The sequence below is a fragment of the Heliangelus exortis genome, chromosome Z (genome assembly GCF_036169615.1).
Source record: "Heliangelus exortis chromosome Z, bHelExo1.hap1, whole genome shotgun sequence".
NCBI classification, from domain to species: domain Eukaryota; kingdom Metazoa; phylum Chordata; class Aves; order Apodiformes; family Trochilidae; genus Heliangelus; species Heliangelus exortis.
In genome coordinates this window covers 50,041,367-50,054,463 of record NC_092454.1, presented here as the reverse complement: position 1 = coordinate 50,054,463, position 13,097 = coordinate 50,041,367, and the positions used below count along the sequence as shown (strand labels likewise).

Sequence of the window (13,097 nt, the reverse complement as noted above, 5' to 3'; positions counted from 1 at the left end):
TACCAAACGGTGATGCAGAACACTGACAGCAATAATTTCAACTTTACTAATTTTACTCACATTCATCAGACCACCAACAAGATCATTTGTGTGAGGATCTTCATCTTTGGCACCAAGCTGAGGGGAGTAAAGTTCTGCTGTACGCAGGATTTCCAGAACTCTGTCCAAGGCCTCTGCTACTGTGATAGGGCTGTTTTCCTGGGCAGCATTAATTATATTAATAACCTGAAAGCAGATTAAGGAGGTAGCCAAGGAACATTGTATGACTTTTTTTTCTTTTTTTTCTTTTTTTTTTTTTATCTTTTTAATCTTTATTCTTGGCTTGATTACTTCTTATTTAGCAAATGCCATTTAATTCCCCTCAGTCCTTTAAGTACCACTCTGAAAATGCACATTTGTGCTCTGATTCCTTAGTATCCATCTGCTATTTAAAACTGTCAGACTACTGACAAGTGAAAGAAGAAAGGCTGGGAAAATCTAAAATAATTGCAGATGGGCAGACCAAAAACTAGCCATGTTCCTATCCTTCAGCATAGCCAGGGATGTTTAGAAGCAATCATTCAGGCCCTTGAGGAAAAAAAAAAGCAACAGATAAATTCTTGGATATGACTCAAATATCCTGATGTTGGTTGCAGAAGCCTTAATTTTCATAATGTGAAAATGAAGGCCAGAGAGAAGCAACAGCTGGGACATGATTGAGGGACAAGTCTGAGGACAGATCATTTGCCCCCCAGCTTGAGTCCCAGCCACTGTCTGGGAATGCACAACAACAGCAGCCCCAGAGATGGCACATGTTGTCTTACACCTGCATCACCCATCAGAGCAGGGTCCTTTTTCTGCCACAAGCAGTGCATGTAGCAAGGACAGACTTTCCCCCTTTTTAGGAGTCTTGCTTATGACTAGGATTAGGAAGGAGATGATGAGATGCAGGAGATGGTAAGAAAAAAGAATTAAGATTTAAATTATGTTAATTACAAAATGCAGGAAACCCCTGCCATGAACTTCGTACTTCCCTAAGAGAGCAACTCCAGATTCTGAGTTTGTGGAAAAGGCAGTGGTCAGGAGTCACCTTTGTGATAGGAGCCTCTATTGTCATTGAGTGGATCCTTGCCACAGAAGAGTACCGCCGAGTCTGTAAACTTGGAGCTGCCAATAAAGAGAGCATTGCTTACATGACACAGAATGTAACTCAGATGACAGCATATAAAGAGTGCAGGACGAATCCAGCCTCATGTGCCCTTGTGCAAATTCTTGCTTTAATGATTAAATCTCACACTGTCGTCTGCCTCCTTTGCAGCCACTCCTCACTTCTGGCGTCAGGTTTTCTGTCCCTCTGTCACTTCAGCTACACTGACATGGAGCTACACTTGAGCTATACTGGACTTCATGGCCAGTACCTGACACTCTCCCTTTATTTGCAATGGTTCTGTCAAACATTGCTCCTCCTGTGAGAGTGTGTGCAGGTACGTTCTTCATCTTAGTGATGCACCTGCACTGGCGGAACCCATTCCTGTTCCTCACAAACTGTGCTTCTCTCAACTACACCCTGGAGAAAGAAATCTCTGCCACCACTGCCCCAGCCCAGCAAGCAGTCACAAACTGGATAAAGAGCAGAAGTACTGCTCTCAAGTAATCAGCAGCAATAGATCACTTCATGTTCCACAGTAATGAAACCAAAATACTGGTTCAGAAGTGCAAACTGCAGCTTTATAGGAGAGGTACAACTCACCCTTCACCACACACTCTTTTAGCAGGCTGCCCCCATCTCATGGCACAGCCATACCATGTGCTGCATGCCTTGTATAATGCTGGTGCTCATCCTGGGACACTGTTTTGCAAATCAGAATAATGTGAAAAACTGGAGTAATCTCTATTTAATCAGCTGCAAATCTAACCAGATCCTCTTTCACTATGCATTTTTATTGCCTAGGGCAATTCTGATTTTCATTTGTAATGTCATTCTTGATGGGTTATTTTCTTACCATCACTACTTTGAGATGTTATTGACTTAACATCAGCTGAGTCTTTTCTTCTGGTCTTGCATTTGAAGGAATGGGATTCTGTAAATGCAAAACAAAAAGCTTTAAAAACACCTCAAGACAGACCACTACCACTACAGAGTATCCTTCATCTAAAATTCAGAACATGTAATTAAATTGTCCTAATGGTAACACAAAAGGGGAACTATTGTAATCTCTGTTCATCAGAACAAGGTACTTGTTTTCTATCGGTTTGCAGCAACCTCCCTGAAGTCACCTGGAAAGCTGTTTCACAAAGAAGTCGTGGTGCCTCATGAAACAGGGGAGTCACTTCACCTAACTTCAGTCACCTAAAAGCAGCAGTCTTTCAGGTAATCTTTGCCAAAGATCCTGCTTTAGAAGACATGTTTCAGGCAGCTGGGTTAAATCCCTCCTGCAAGTCCCCTTCGCTCTCCACTGACTACTGAACAAGTCTTGAGTTTAACTGCCTAGAAATTTATCCAAATGAGTAAGACCCCATCTCAGATCCCACTCTTCCAGTCCAAGCACAATTCAGACAGTTTTTCCTTTTAACTGCAGTAATTTTTTCTTCCCTGTGCTTAAGAAAATCCAGCATGCTGAGAGAATTGCAATCTGTTCAGTTGCTGTGAAAAATAATCACACACCGAACTGTCATTCTTGAAATTGCCACTTGCTAAAGCAAGAGAAATTATCACATCCAGACAAATACAATAGCTGGATGACATGCCTGTAAAGTGGAAAGTGCCTCAAAAAAAAAACCAAAAAAAAAAACAGGAGGGAGGGGAAATTTCATTTTCTTCCAGAACGTACGAGTATGCACCCTCCCTCATGTAGAAACAGCAGCCACACGCCTACACACCTCTTTGCAAAAGTTTCTATAGTACCTGCTACCATTGTCTGAAATGCCACTCAAAGATGAGAGACCCCAGCAAGATTTCAAGAGGAGATAACCACCATGTCAAGAATCAAAAATACAATAAAATATTTATAATATATTATAATATAATTTATAAAATAATAATATCATATATATAATAAAATATTTATATTCTCTTGCAGCTTCTCTTTAAAAAGAAAATAATTAAAAAATAGTATATAATTCTCCGTAATTAGAAATATAACATTCTTAAACATGACTGAAATACAGTTTCTGTCCTAATTCTTTTCTTTACCACAGATTTACAAAACAGCTGGGGTCTGTTTATTTTGTTGTAGTTGAGACTGGAGAAACTGAAAACATTTTTCTTCATAGACAGCTAAGAGCAGGGAATAACTAATGCCTTTTAAATTATTTTATTTATTTGCTGATAGGACCCCTCTTGCAAAGCCCTTTCCTGCATTAACATTTGGAGAAATTTAACATGAGGCACTGTAGTGGGAGCAAACATTTACATATACACATAGCTGCAAGTGGCAGTAGCAGACAAGTCCCCTTATATTAAATACCAACTAGCAAGTTGGAATCATTGCTACTGTCACCTACAGAGTTACAGGTGCATAAGAGCTGTTCTGTGCCACACTACAATTTCAGCTGAAAATTAAATATTTAAATAATTTTTTTTCCTCCACCCGATCAGCAGAATGCCTCTCCCTCCAGATATGTTATAAATCACACTATTGAAACAGCAGGATATACAATGGATTATTTTTCTACCCAGATCACATACTGGTATATGCCCATGGCTCTGGGAATTTGCTCTTGAAGCACAACCATGGACTGCAGGGAATGATAACCCATGTCACATACATGTGACTTTAAGGTTTCCTGCTCTCACTGCACTGCAGACCCCAACACAATTTCATGGGATGTGGCTTCCCAGTCCTGCTGAAAGCTGTGGCAATAATGAGCAAGCCTTAACACTCCAACAGATTAATAAACTAGTAACAAGTGTTCTTCAGCTTAATTCACAGGTGTTCTCACCTTCTCCTGTTTGCAGGAGAAAAACAGTGAAAGAAAATCTGTATTTATTACAGGGACACAAAAGCAAAGAGTTTAATGTATGATGGAACACTTCTGGTGGCAGCAATGATAATGAGAGCAGCAAATTGCATATGCTCTCTTCTGCCTCATGCCCATTATTATCTGGCATCACAAAGCTCTCCAATACTTGCACATACTCTTATGCTACTTGAAAATGTAGGGCATGTCAATTTCCATGCTCTTGATATGTTTTTCTCCCCTCTTGATATGCTCTTTCTCCCCTGTGAAAATCAGAAGCTGCCTGACACTGCACAGCAGCATTGTCTAGTGTTTCACAGAAGGGAGGGCCTGAAGAGCCTGAAGGTAACAGGGCACAAGTTTACTCAGATCAAGACACAGCAGACCTGCATCTGGCTCAGTTTACTAGAATCAAGCTTAAAATTGGCCTTTAGTGCCTCCTTTCTTCCAGGAAAATGGTTATTCCAAACATTACATGGAACCTAAAGAAACTATTAACCCCTTATATTCCACAACTTTAGTCAAAAGCTACCTGCAGAAGTTACTGAGAGCTTGAATGTGTTGTCTGAAAGTAAGCCCGGGACACAGGGCAAGGCTTGTGCAGGCTTGCTCCAACAACTCAGACTGACTGGACATGGATAGCTCTAGCCTGGACACTACAGATGACTGCCTCAGCCCTGTGCTGGGGCCAGAAGGCTGCTGACAGGTGCTGAACTTGGAAACACCAGGGCAGGTCTGCTGGGACAAATCAGTGCAGCTCCACAGCGATGCCAGGCAGGGAGGGCTGCCCACGTACAGCAGCTTCAGGATTAGAGACCACGCTTTAATTCAACAAAGAGCAATGTATCCCAGCTCTGAAGTCAGGGCAAGGGCTTTGCACAGAAGGAGGATTTATTTAGGATGGTTACAAATCTGTCTTCTCTGAACAACGACTTCACAGAGGGAAAAGACAGTGTTTCATACCAGCAAAGCACCCGGCCAAGACCTCTCTCCCAGGAGTATATAAAGGTAAATTATAGTATTCTAACCTGACTGAGAACCATCTTCTGTGTGCTTCTCATCATGGTGACTCTGGCAGAGCTGAAGATGTGTCAAGGGCAAGTATATATGTAAGGAAAAAGGACACAAAAAGATATCAAAAGGGATACATAAAACACTGTCCTTATTCAACACTGTTCAGTTATTTTTTTAGGTGTAATTAAGTAAACAGGTATGCAAAGCAGCAAATCACAGATATAGTAGTACTTCTAGGTACTAAGCTCCTGTTTAAAGCCTGTGTCTTGAAGAGAAATTACATTCATTTTTAGATAACCTTTAGTGCAAATTGCATATGACCCTGGAAGATTCCAGGCAGAACATTCCTAAAATGTTGGTTTTTTGCCCTCTGTACAGTAATTCAAAACATGTTTTCTTGGTACTAGCTGAGTTAATTTGCATGTATTCTTTCACAGGGTGCTGATAAACCAGACTTCAAAAAAACCCAGTTATAAAAAAAATCCTATTCAGCAACTGGAAGGTAGAAGTAGGTATCATGGATCAGAAGTCACTGTATTTCTGAACAATTTTTAATCATTCTCATGAATGAAAGTGTTAAACATGAAAATCTTAATTCTTAGTGCTTTGAAACTCCACTGATAATATTTCAATCTTCCTTAGAACTTGAATAGGATATTTCCATCTTCTTAAAATTTACGTGTATTACTTGGTCTACAATAATAGAGATTAAATGCTCCTCTGCTTTGCCATCCTGCCCAGAAACAAAAGCACAGTCTGCCCAACGCATGGCTAATCACTTCACCTTGTTCCTTCATCAAGTGGTTACAAGGAAGTATTTTGTTGTTAATAGGAAAACTGAGCAGAACTTTCAGATCCTTAAGTCTTCCTTCTAAAATCAGCACATGACATATTTAGGTTTTGCTAACAGGGACACTGAAAAGGACTGAAAATAATACATTGAATACATTGCTTTTTTTACTGTGTTCACTAGAAAAGGTATACATACCCTCTACTCCACATGAATAAACTTCAGTGCTCAATGCTGCACTTATATGTAACTCATTACACATCACAGTGAAGAGTCCAGGACTGACATCTAAACTATGGCTTACTGGCTCCTCTGACTAAATCCATCATGAAACCCATGGGTGCAATCTATCACTCTCTACAGGAGAGTAGGGCGAGGCTACACTTAGCACTCTTACCATCCATCTGACTGTGTGACAATGCAAAAAAGAACAAACCCCATATTTCCAAAAGGACTTTCTGTAATGAATAATAACAATAAAATAATAAAAAAGGAAAACCCATACTGATGGTCCATATAAATCTTGTTCAAAGGACAGTAAGGAATTACTTTTCTTCTCCAGAAAACTGATCTTAAAATCTTAAACACCTCTCTTGTAATCATGCAGAAACTCTCAGAGAAATAACCTCATCCAAACAGAGGAAGATTAAGGAAGATTATCAGATATGGTACAGTGAGACAAGGGATCTGAGCTGCCTGTTCTGGTCCCACACTGGAGTGTCTCTCACAGCCCATGGGTATATCTCTGCCTATTGCACAATTGACAGGAAACATTGGCACAGTCCTTTAAGTCCTTTACTGAAGTAGTCATGACCTGAAAGAGGTGTATGAAGGAAGTTATTATAGAAGTTAAACAGTTAATCTTGGGCTGATATATTCCTGAAACGAGAAACAGAAATTTATGAATGTGCAAAAAGTGGACACTATCCTGACAGGTCTCGAATTGAGAAAGGCATCATTAATCACTACCTGTGTTTCAGTACATGCCAACAGTCACAAAGAAGTGACATTCACATTTCTTGACTGCAAGGATACTCAATATACTCTCAGATTTATTTTTTTCCATGCATAAATCTACCATGCTCAATTTTTGTAGATGATAAATCTGGCACACAAATCCATGAAGGTTTCTACACAGAGATCTCTAACAGTACTGTGTTATCTCCTAAAGAGGCTGCCAGGAATGTCAAAGAGCCCATTTAAGGTGAAACAATGCATGGTAATGTAAGGATGTTTTTAAGTTTGTATTTAGTATCTTAATGCTGGGATCAAGCCATTTATAATTACATTGATGCAGTGAAACACCAGACCTTTGTATAAAGAACTGACTCATTACAACTTCCATTGCTCTGTAACTACATAAACAATTAGTTTTATTTCCTCTTATCATTCCATTAAAAATTATTTGTGCCTTGAAAAAAACAAAACTAGTATTTTCTTTGGGCACAGAAAAATCTTACTGCTGCAAATATTTAGGCATGGATTTTAGAAAAATTGCAGCGTCTAAATGTTGGTCAGACCTTGTATCACCACACTGGTATTGCTACACAAATAACAAAGAAATCATCTGACTATAATTTAGTTATTCCTGTATGTTACCATCACTGTCTATCTAAAATGAAAACAAACAAACAAACAAACAAACAAACAAACAAAAAAACAAAACACAAAAAAAAAAAAAAACCTCAAAATAAAAAAAGAACCAAACTCAAACTTCAAAAATTCCAAGACACTATTTGAATTTTTTCACCTGGTGCTGTGCTACAGATAGGAGATGTTTCTGCCACAAAAGTGAAAGAGAGTAATTACCTGATTCTGTTGGATGCACCTCTGTTTTTCCCCAATGGCCTTAAATCTCCACATACCATGCTTTCTGTTCAGTTGTTGTCTTTAACCTTCCTGGTAGAACTCCACATCTGTGGAGAAGCCTCCAAAGGCCACCCCTGCAGTCACCAACTGTGAAAAGCCCTCCAGGACCTATGGTTCACTATGATAGTGGTTTATTTACTAATAACTGTTCATCAACCTGTTCACCAATACTAAAAAACATTTTTATGGTTTTTTACCTTCCCACAGTGCCTGTAGTACAGAGAGTACGAATGTGGCCTGGGACAGAAGTTCCTAGCTAAAATTTGTTTCTTAAGCTTACTGGCTTAGGCAACCCAGTTAACCAGGCAACTATAAACAGAAAAGAGAGAGAATTTTATCTGTATTCCAACTGCTGCTTTGTACAGATGGCTACAAGCTGGTGATTGTTTTGTACTGATTATTTTGTACTGCGTCCACACTTACCCACACCAGTCTTTCAGCTGTGTTTACATTAAAGAAAAAAAACACAAAATTGTATCGCACTTTCAAATCAGCATCAAAGCAGATATAAATGAAACAATAAAAACTATGAGGGTTAAATAATGAATTAAAAAGAAATACTTGTAACTTTGACACTGCTTCTATCACAAAACTCTCTTGCACAGCAGCCTGAGTACTTCAAAACATCATGCTACTGTAGATGGCACTTTGTTGCTAATGCTAAAACCCACGTTTTATCTCAAAGATAGGGTCAGTCTAAAAGACTCTGAGCTTTGTTTTTCAGTGATAGGCCTTCAGAGTTTTCCCAAAAGTTGTGCAGGTTTCTCCCGTGGCTTGTTACCACCTGCCCTTGCAACACCTTGCTCAGGGGAGATAGTTTCAACAATCAGATTTTCCAGAATACCACTTAGGAACTTCTTCCAAGAGCAGTTTTCCAATACCCTATTAATACTTAGTATGATTGCTGTACTGAAGTAAAGGCAAGTATAAACAGTAGCGACTTTCTAGATACCTTTTACACACAAGTTCTTTACCCCTACGGTGGATAAAAGCGTGCTGAAATTCTACATAAGACAAGATACATAACCCCTCTCCTAAAGAACATGGAAAAACATCATGTTTCCCAAGCATCTGCCTAGAATGTTGCCAGTTCCCTCCTATGCTCCCCACTTTCTATCTCATCCCTACACAAGACATCCTAAGGAGAGATTTTACTCCTATGCTATCAACAGTCCAAACTTCTTTACTGGAGAGTTTTTGAGGCGAAGCATGTGGTATGATCATTCACTTCAGACAATTTCAGAGAAAGGGAACTGGGATCTGATGACAACACACAGCTCCCCATGCCACCAGCTTTGCTGCAGAATGTGCTTGGGTGGGTACGTGCCCGGACTGCTGAGACCAGGGCCAGCTGCTGCTGCAGGTTCACTTGAGTTATGGCTTGGATTGCACCCCTCCACAGCACATGCAATGTCTCAGGTCCTACATGAGGGTCCTGGACTTTATTCATGACCCACACACTGGCAGACTTTGTGACAGTTGTCTGTGGGACATTGTTAAGACATAGGATAGTAAGATCAGCTCTAGAAAAAAGTCCCTGAACTCCCTTTGGACTACAGTCTGTGTGGCTCCAGAGTATCACAGAGTCAACTCTCACATCTACACTCCAGATAATTAAAGCCTGCCTTTCCCTACCTGGCAGTCCTATAAAGGGGCAATAGCCCATGCAAATGCTCTTATTTTCTTGCTTGGTCCAGTAATCAATCATAATGTCACTGACAATATAGATCACATTCCCCTGGAAAATTACCAATTTCTAAACCAAAAGCATCAGTTTACTAAAAACAATGAAAATTTTTACATTAAACAAATACAATACCTGTTTGTTGTTTTCATTGGTACAATGCAGCCTTTTGAGAGACACAAAGTGTCTTATTTTCCTAGCAACAGAAATAATCACTTGTTACCATATCAAATGCTAAAGAAAAAAGTGAAGTGATACACTGCTATTTTCAGAAGTAGAGGTCTCCACACCCTTGTGAAACAAGATACCAAACCCAGCACCAAACAAGACTTGGCATCAAGGACTCCTTCAGCATTACAGCTATGCTTTTGTCCCAAGCCACCTGATCCTGTTGCTCCTGCAGGAATTCACCTGCACATCTGAGAGCAAATTCTGGCATTGTGCCCATACCACACTGCAAAGGTGGAAGTAGGTACAAGCACACAGAGAAGTAAAGGAATAGCCCAGCTGCTGCTCTTTCAGCAGACCATGTGTAGAATAACACCGACAAGAAATGCATGCTATCATGAACCTACACATCAGCTTGCAGGTATCTGTACTAGTAAAACTACTTTTAGCCAGCACATGCTGACACCAAAATGGACAAACGTCAGCAAAGAACACGATCTTCTCAACACTGCTTATTCTTTCCACATTGCTTGAAGTCAGCAGTTACATCATCACCCTGCTACTAAATACATGGATGTTCATGTCAAACTTGCAGACAGGGAAAGCAGAGACAGAAACCAATTATGTTCAGGACAATTTAGTTACCCTCCTTGGCCAATCACAGGTGTTATCTTCACATGCTGCTGTATACTGTCTCCTGATTTTCTTCTTGCATAGTAAACTCCTTGCCATTCCTATGCAAACACATACAATAGAGACAGCATCTAAGAATACAGAGCTTAGAGTCAGATATTTATTATTACATAGTCCTTACCTAGTAAATAACTACATATTATTTCAGGGCTGTATTTTTTTAAAAAAACAGGCATTTGATAATACAATATGTTTCTCTTGTGAGAGAGTATACAATTTTTACAAAGAACTTCAGGACTCACCTGCTTTGAGGGGTTACAAACATTCTTGCTAGGCACCACTCCAAGCAGTGGTGCCTGCAACACATCTGGATAATATGTCCTTTGGGAGCAGCAGAATCAAACTCTGTGATGAGCACCATTCATCTTTGAAGCCGTCAGTTGTCAAGCAATATGTACACTAAGTTTCAGAAGCCCTAGATCCCTAAGGATGTCCTTCAACTAATGTCAGGTAACCAATAGGCTTTTCTGAATCTGTGACTGTTTTTCCATGGCCATGGATATCCAAGCAAAAGGAGGAAACAAATTTTGTTCATGACATCTTTTATTCTTTTCTCCCATGCCTCTAACTGGCCACTAATTGTCCTCCACCCCAAAGCAACGGGAAAGCATCAAGAGGACTGCAGGCTAACCGACTGCTGTAAATGCACCATCCTTAAGCAGTCCACTGATGCAGACAGGAAAGGTATCCTCCGGGGTGGATTAGAGAGAGAGGAAGATAAAGCAGAAGACGTCTCTCATTACCACCTCAAAGAAGAGAGATGTTGAGGAGGGAACTATTTGGCAGCAGAGTAGGATGGAGCTGCAAAATGGTTGGGCAGCCTATTAGAAATGAGGAGGAGCAAAACAAGAGTGGCCTGCAGGTACTGCTAATGAATCAAGGTTAACACGCAAACAACTCCAGACAGTGCCCTCCAAACCTTAGATCATTGCTGGAAGTCACTCAAAAGATTCAAGAACTCCTCAAAATTTAAGAAGCAGAGGATGGTGTGTCACCACCACAATAGGAATTCACAGCGCAATGTGGATATTTTTACTATAGTTAGAAAAGCAAACCACACTGGCTGCTGATACAATTTGATCATAATTGGTTATACCAATGGTGCTTAAAGCATACCATCAGTGAAGGTTCTGCAGTTAGGACAGAACAGTTACACCTTTTGTTTGAATGATAAAGCCACCTGATGAAGATAAGATAAAGATAAGATAAAGATACTGACTGAGGGACACATTGTAACGTTCCAGCTCCATAGGCTTTAAGAAAAAGAGAAACACAGAAAATGCTTTTACCTTGATCTGAAGCCAACAGATTAGTAGAGTAAATCAGTCAGATCCCAAAGTCAAAACTAAAGAAATGTGTAGTTACTTATCTGAGGCATGGGCTGTTGTGCTCCTAAGACATTTCTGGAGCAGGATGCTGGTATTATATCTGCACATATAATGCCACATCTTGTGCTTCTAAACTTAGAGCATCAAACATAAAAAAGAATAGAAATATGAACCAATTTTGCATTAATTTATTTTATTTGCTTACCTTTCCTTTTTTAATGATTGCATTTATAGTATCCAGAAGATCCACATTATTTTTATCACTTTTTGTTAGTTCAGTGAGTTCTTTCCCAATAAGCTCTCCCTTCTCATAGCCCATCATCTCTTCAAAGGCTGGATTAACATACTGCCAAAATAAAATTACATTAGGATAATAGGAAAAAGAATATACTTAAAGGATAATTACTCACATATAGCTATCAAAGTGTTACAAGTTATGTCTCTAATGCCATAGCCACACATCCCTAAAATTCAGTGTTTTTCATATAAAAATCCAATGTAATAAAGAGCTGGACAAAGAAGGCAATATGTAAGGAGTTATCAGAAGGCACAAAAAACCACAAAACTCTACTGTACAATTTATCCAGTTCTGCTACAGATTCATGATGGGTTTACCATAAGCAATATTACTGTACTGAAAAGCATCATTTAAATAAAGCTACTGAAGGAAGGGCCTTAAGAATTCAGCACGTGTCAATGTGCAGCAACAAGAAATATGGCACAGGTTTTTCTAGTGATCAGCAAAACTAAAATACTGAAATAGAAGAGAAACTACTAAGCAGAGATCTCTCTGGGGTTCTTCTCTCCATGTTCTATAATATAGTAAACTTTTTGCCCCTACCTGAATGACATGATCTTCACTGGTTATTTCAACAGCTTCCTGGCAATGGTCTAATGCTGTAAACACTGCATTACAAGCCCTGAAATGAGTAGGTGATTCACATTAGTTTTATTGCTATGACATTTTGCTCACTATAAACGCATGATATTTTACTTATTGGTAGATGAATCACAAATTAGCATTTTGTCTTGACTAAACCATGTTACTATCTCCATTATGATTTTTTTTTTCTGGGGAAATCCGCCTTCAGATGTGTTTTTACTGCAGATTATATTGTAAAACTGCTCGTTGGTACTGCAGCATTGGTATTTCTTTCTTCAAACCTGCTTTAGGCAGCAGGAACTATTAATAATCAGTAAAAAACATAAGTGGCTGATACATCAGAATAGAAATTTTTGTGATCATTAAAGACAGAGAACATAAAAATCACCACAGCAGATATATGCAAAGTTTTGAATACAGCAAATGGATTGGCACTATTGAGCCATCTCAAAGTCCTCATCAGAAAAATACAGATTCCTCTGATTCCAAGTAATAACTCAGTGATTTGATTTCCATACATCCTCATCTTTTTTAAAGGCCAAAATGATCTTCGTTTCCCTCTTTTTTTCCAGACCTATCCTTGAACAAGTGCAAGAAAACAAAAGCCTTACCTTCTTACCAACAAAATTTATTTTACTTAAATTTTAATTTGCACATGATGGGTTTAACATTAAAATGGGCTCCTAATATTATAAAGTAAAAAATACACACAGAGAGAGCATACTAAAA

General features: G+C 39.2%; 1 protein-coding gene across 3 annotated transcripts in view; it reads right to left on the bottom strand.

Moving 5' to 3' along the window:
- The window catches only part of PDE8B (phosphodiesterase 8B), a 66,635-nt gene that overhangs the window by 11,033 nt on the left and 42,505 nt on the right, over positions 1–13,097 (bottom strand). For 2 of the 3 annotated variants that reach the window (XM_071731967.1, XM_071731964.1), the window contains exons 7-14: positions 12,327–12,405; positions 11,691–11,831; positions 10,110–10,198; positions 9,432–9,492; positions 4,968–5,019; positions 1,983–2,060; positions 1,070–1,146; positions 61–225 (exon numbers count right to left, since the gene is read on the bottom strand). In XM_071731967.1, coding sequence (XP_071588068.1) covers positions 61–225; positions 1,070–1,146; positions 1,983–2,060; positions 4,968–5,019; positions 9,432–9,492; positions 10,110–10,198; positions 11,691–11,831; positions 12,327–12,405 — 742 coding nt within the window. The remainder of the gene's footprint in view (positions 1–60; positions 226–1,069; positions 1,147–1,982; positions 2,061–4,967; positions 5,020–9,431; positions 9,493–10,109; positions 10,199–11,690; positions 11,832–12,326; positions 12,406–13,097) is intronic. The other variant, XM_071731965.1, reaches the window with a different exon arrangement.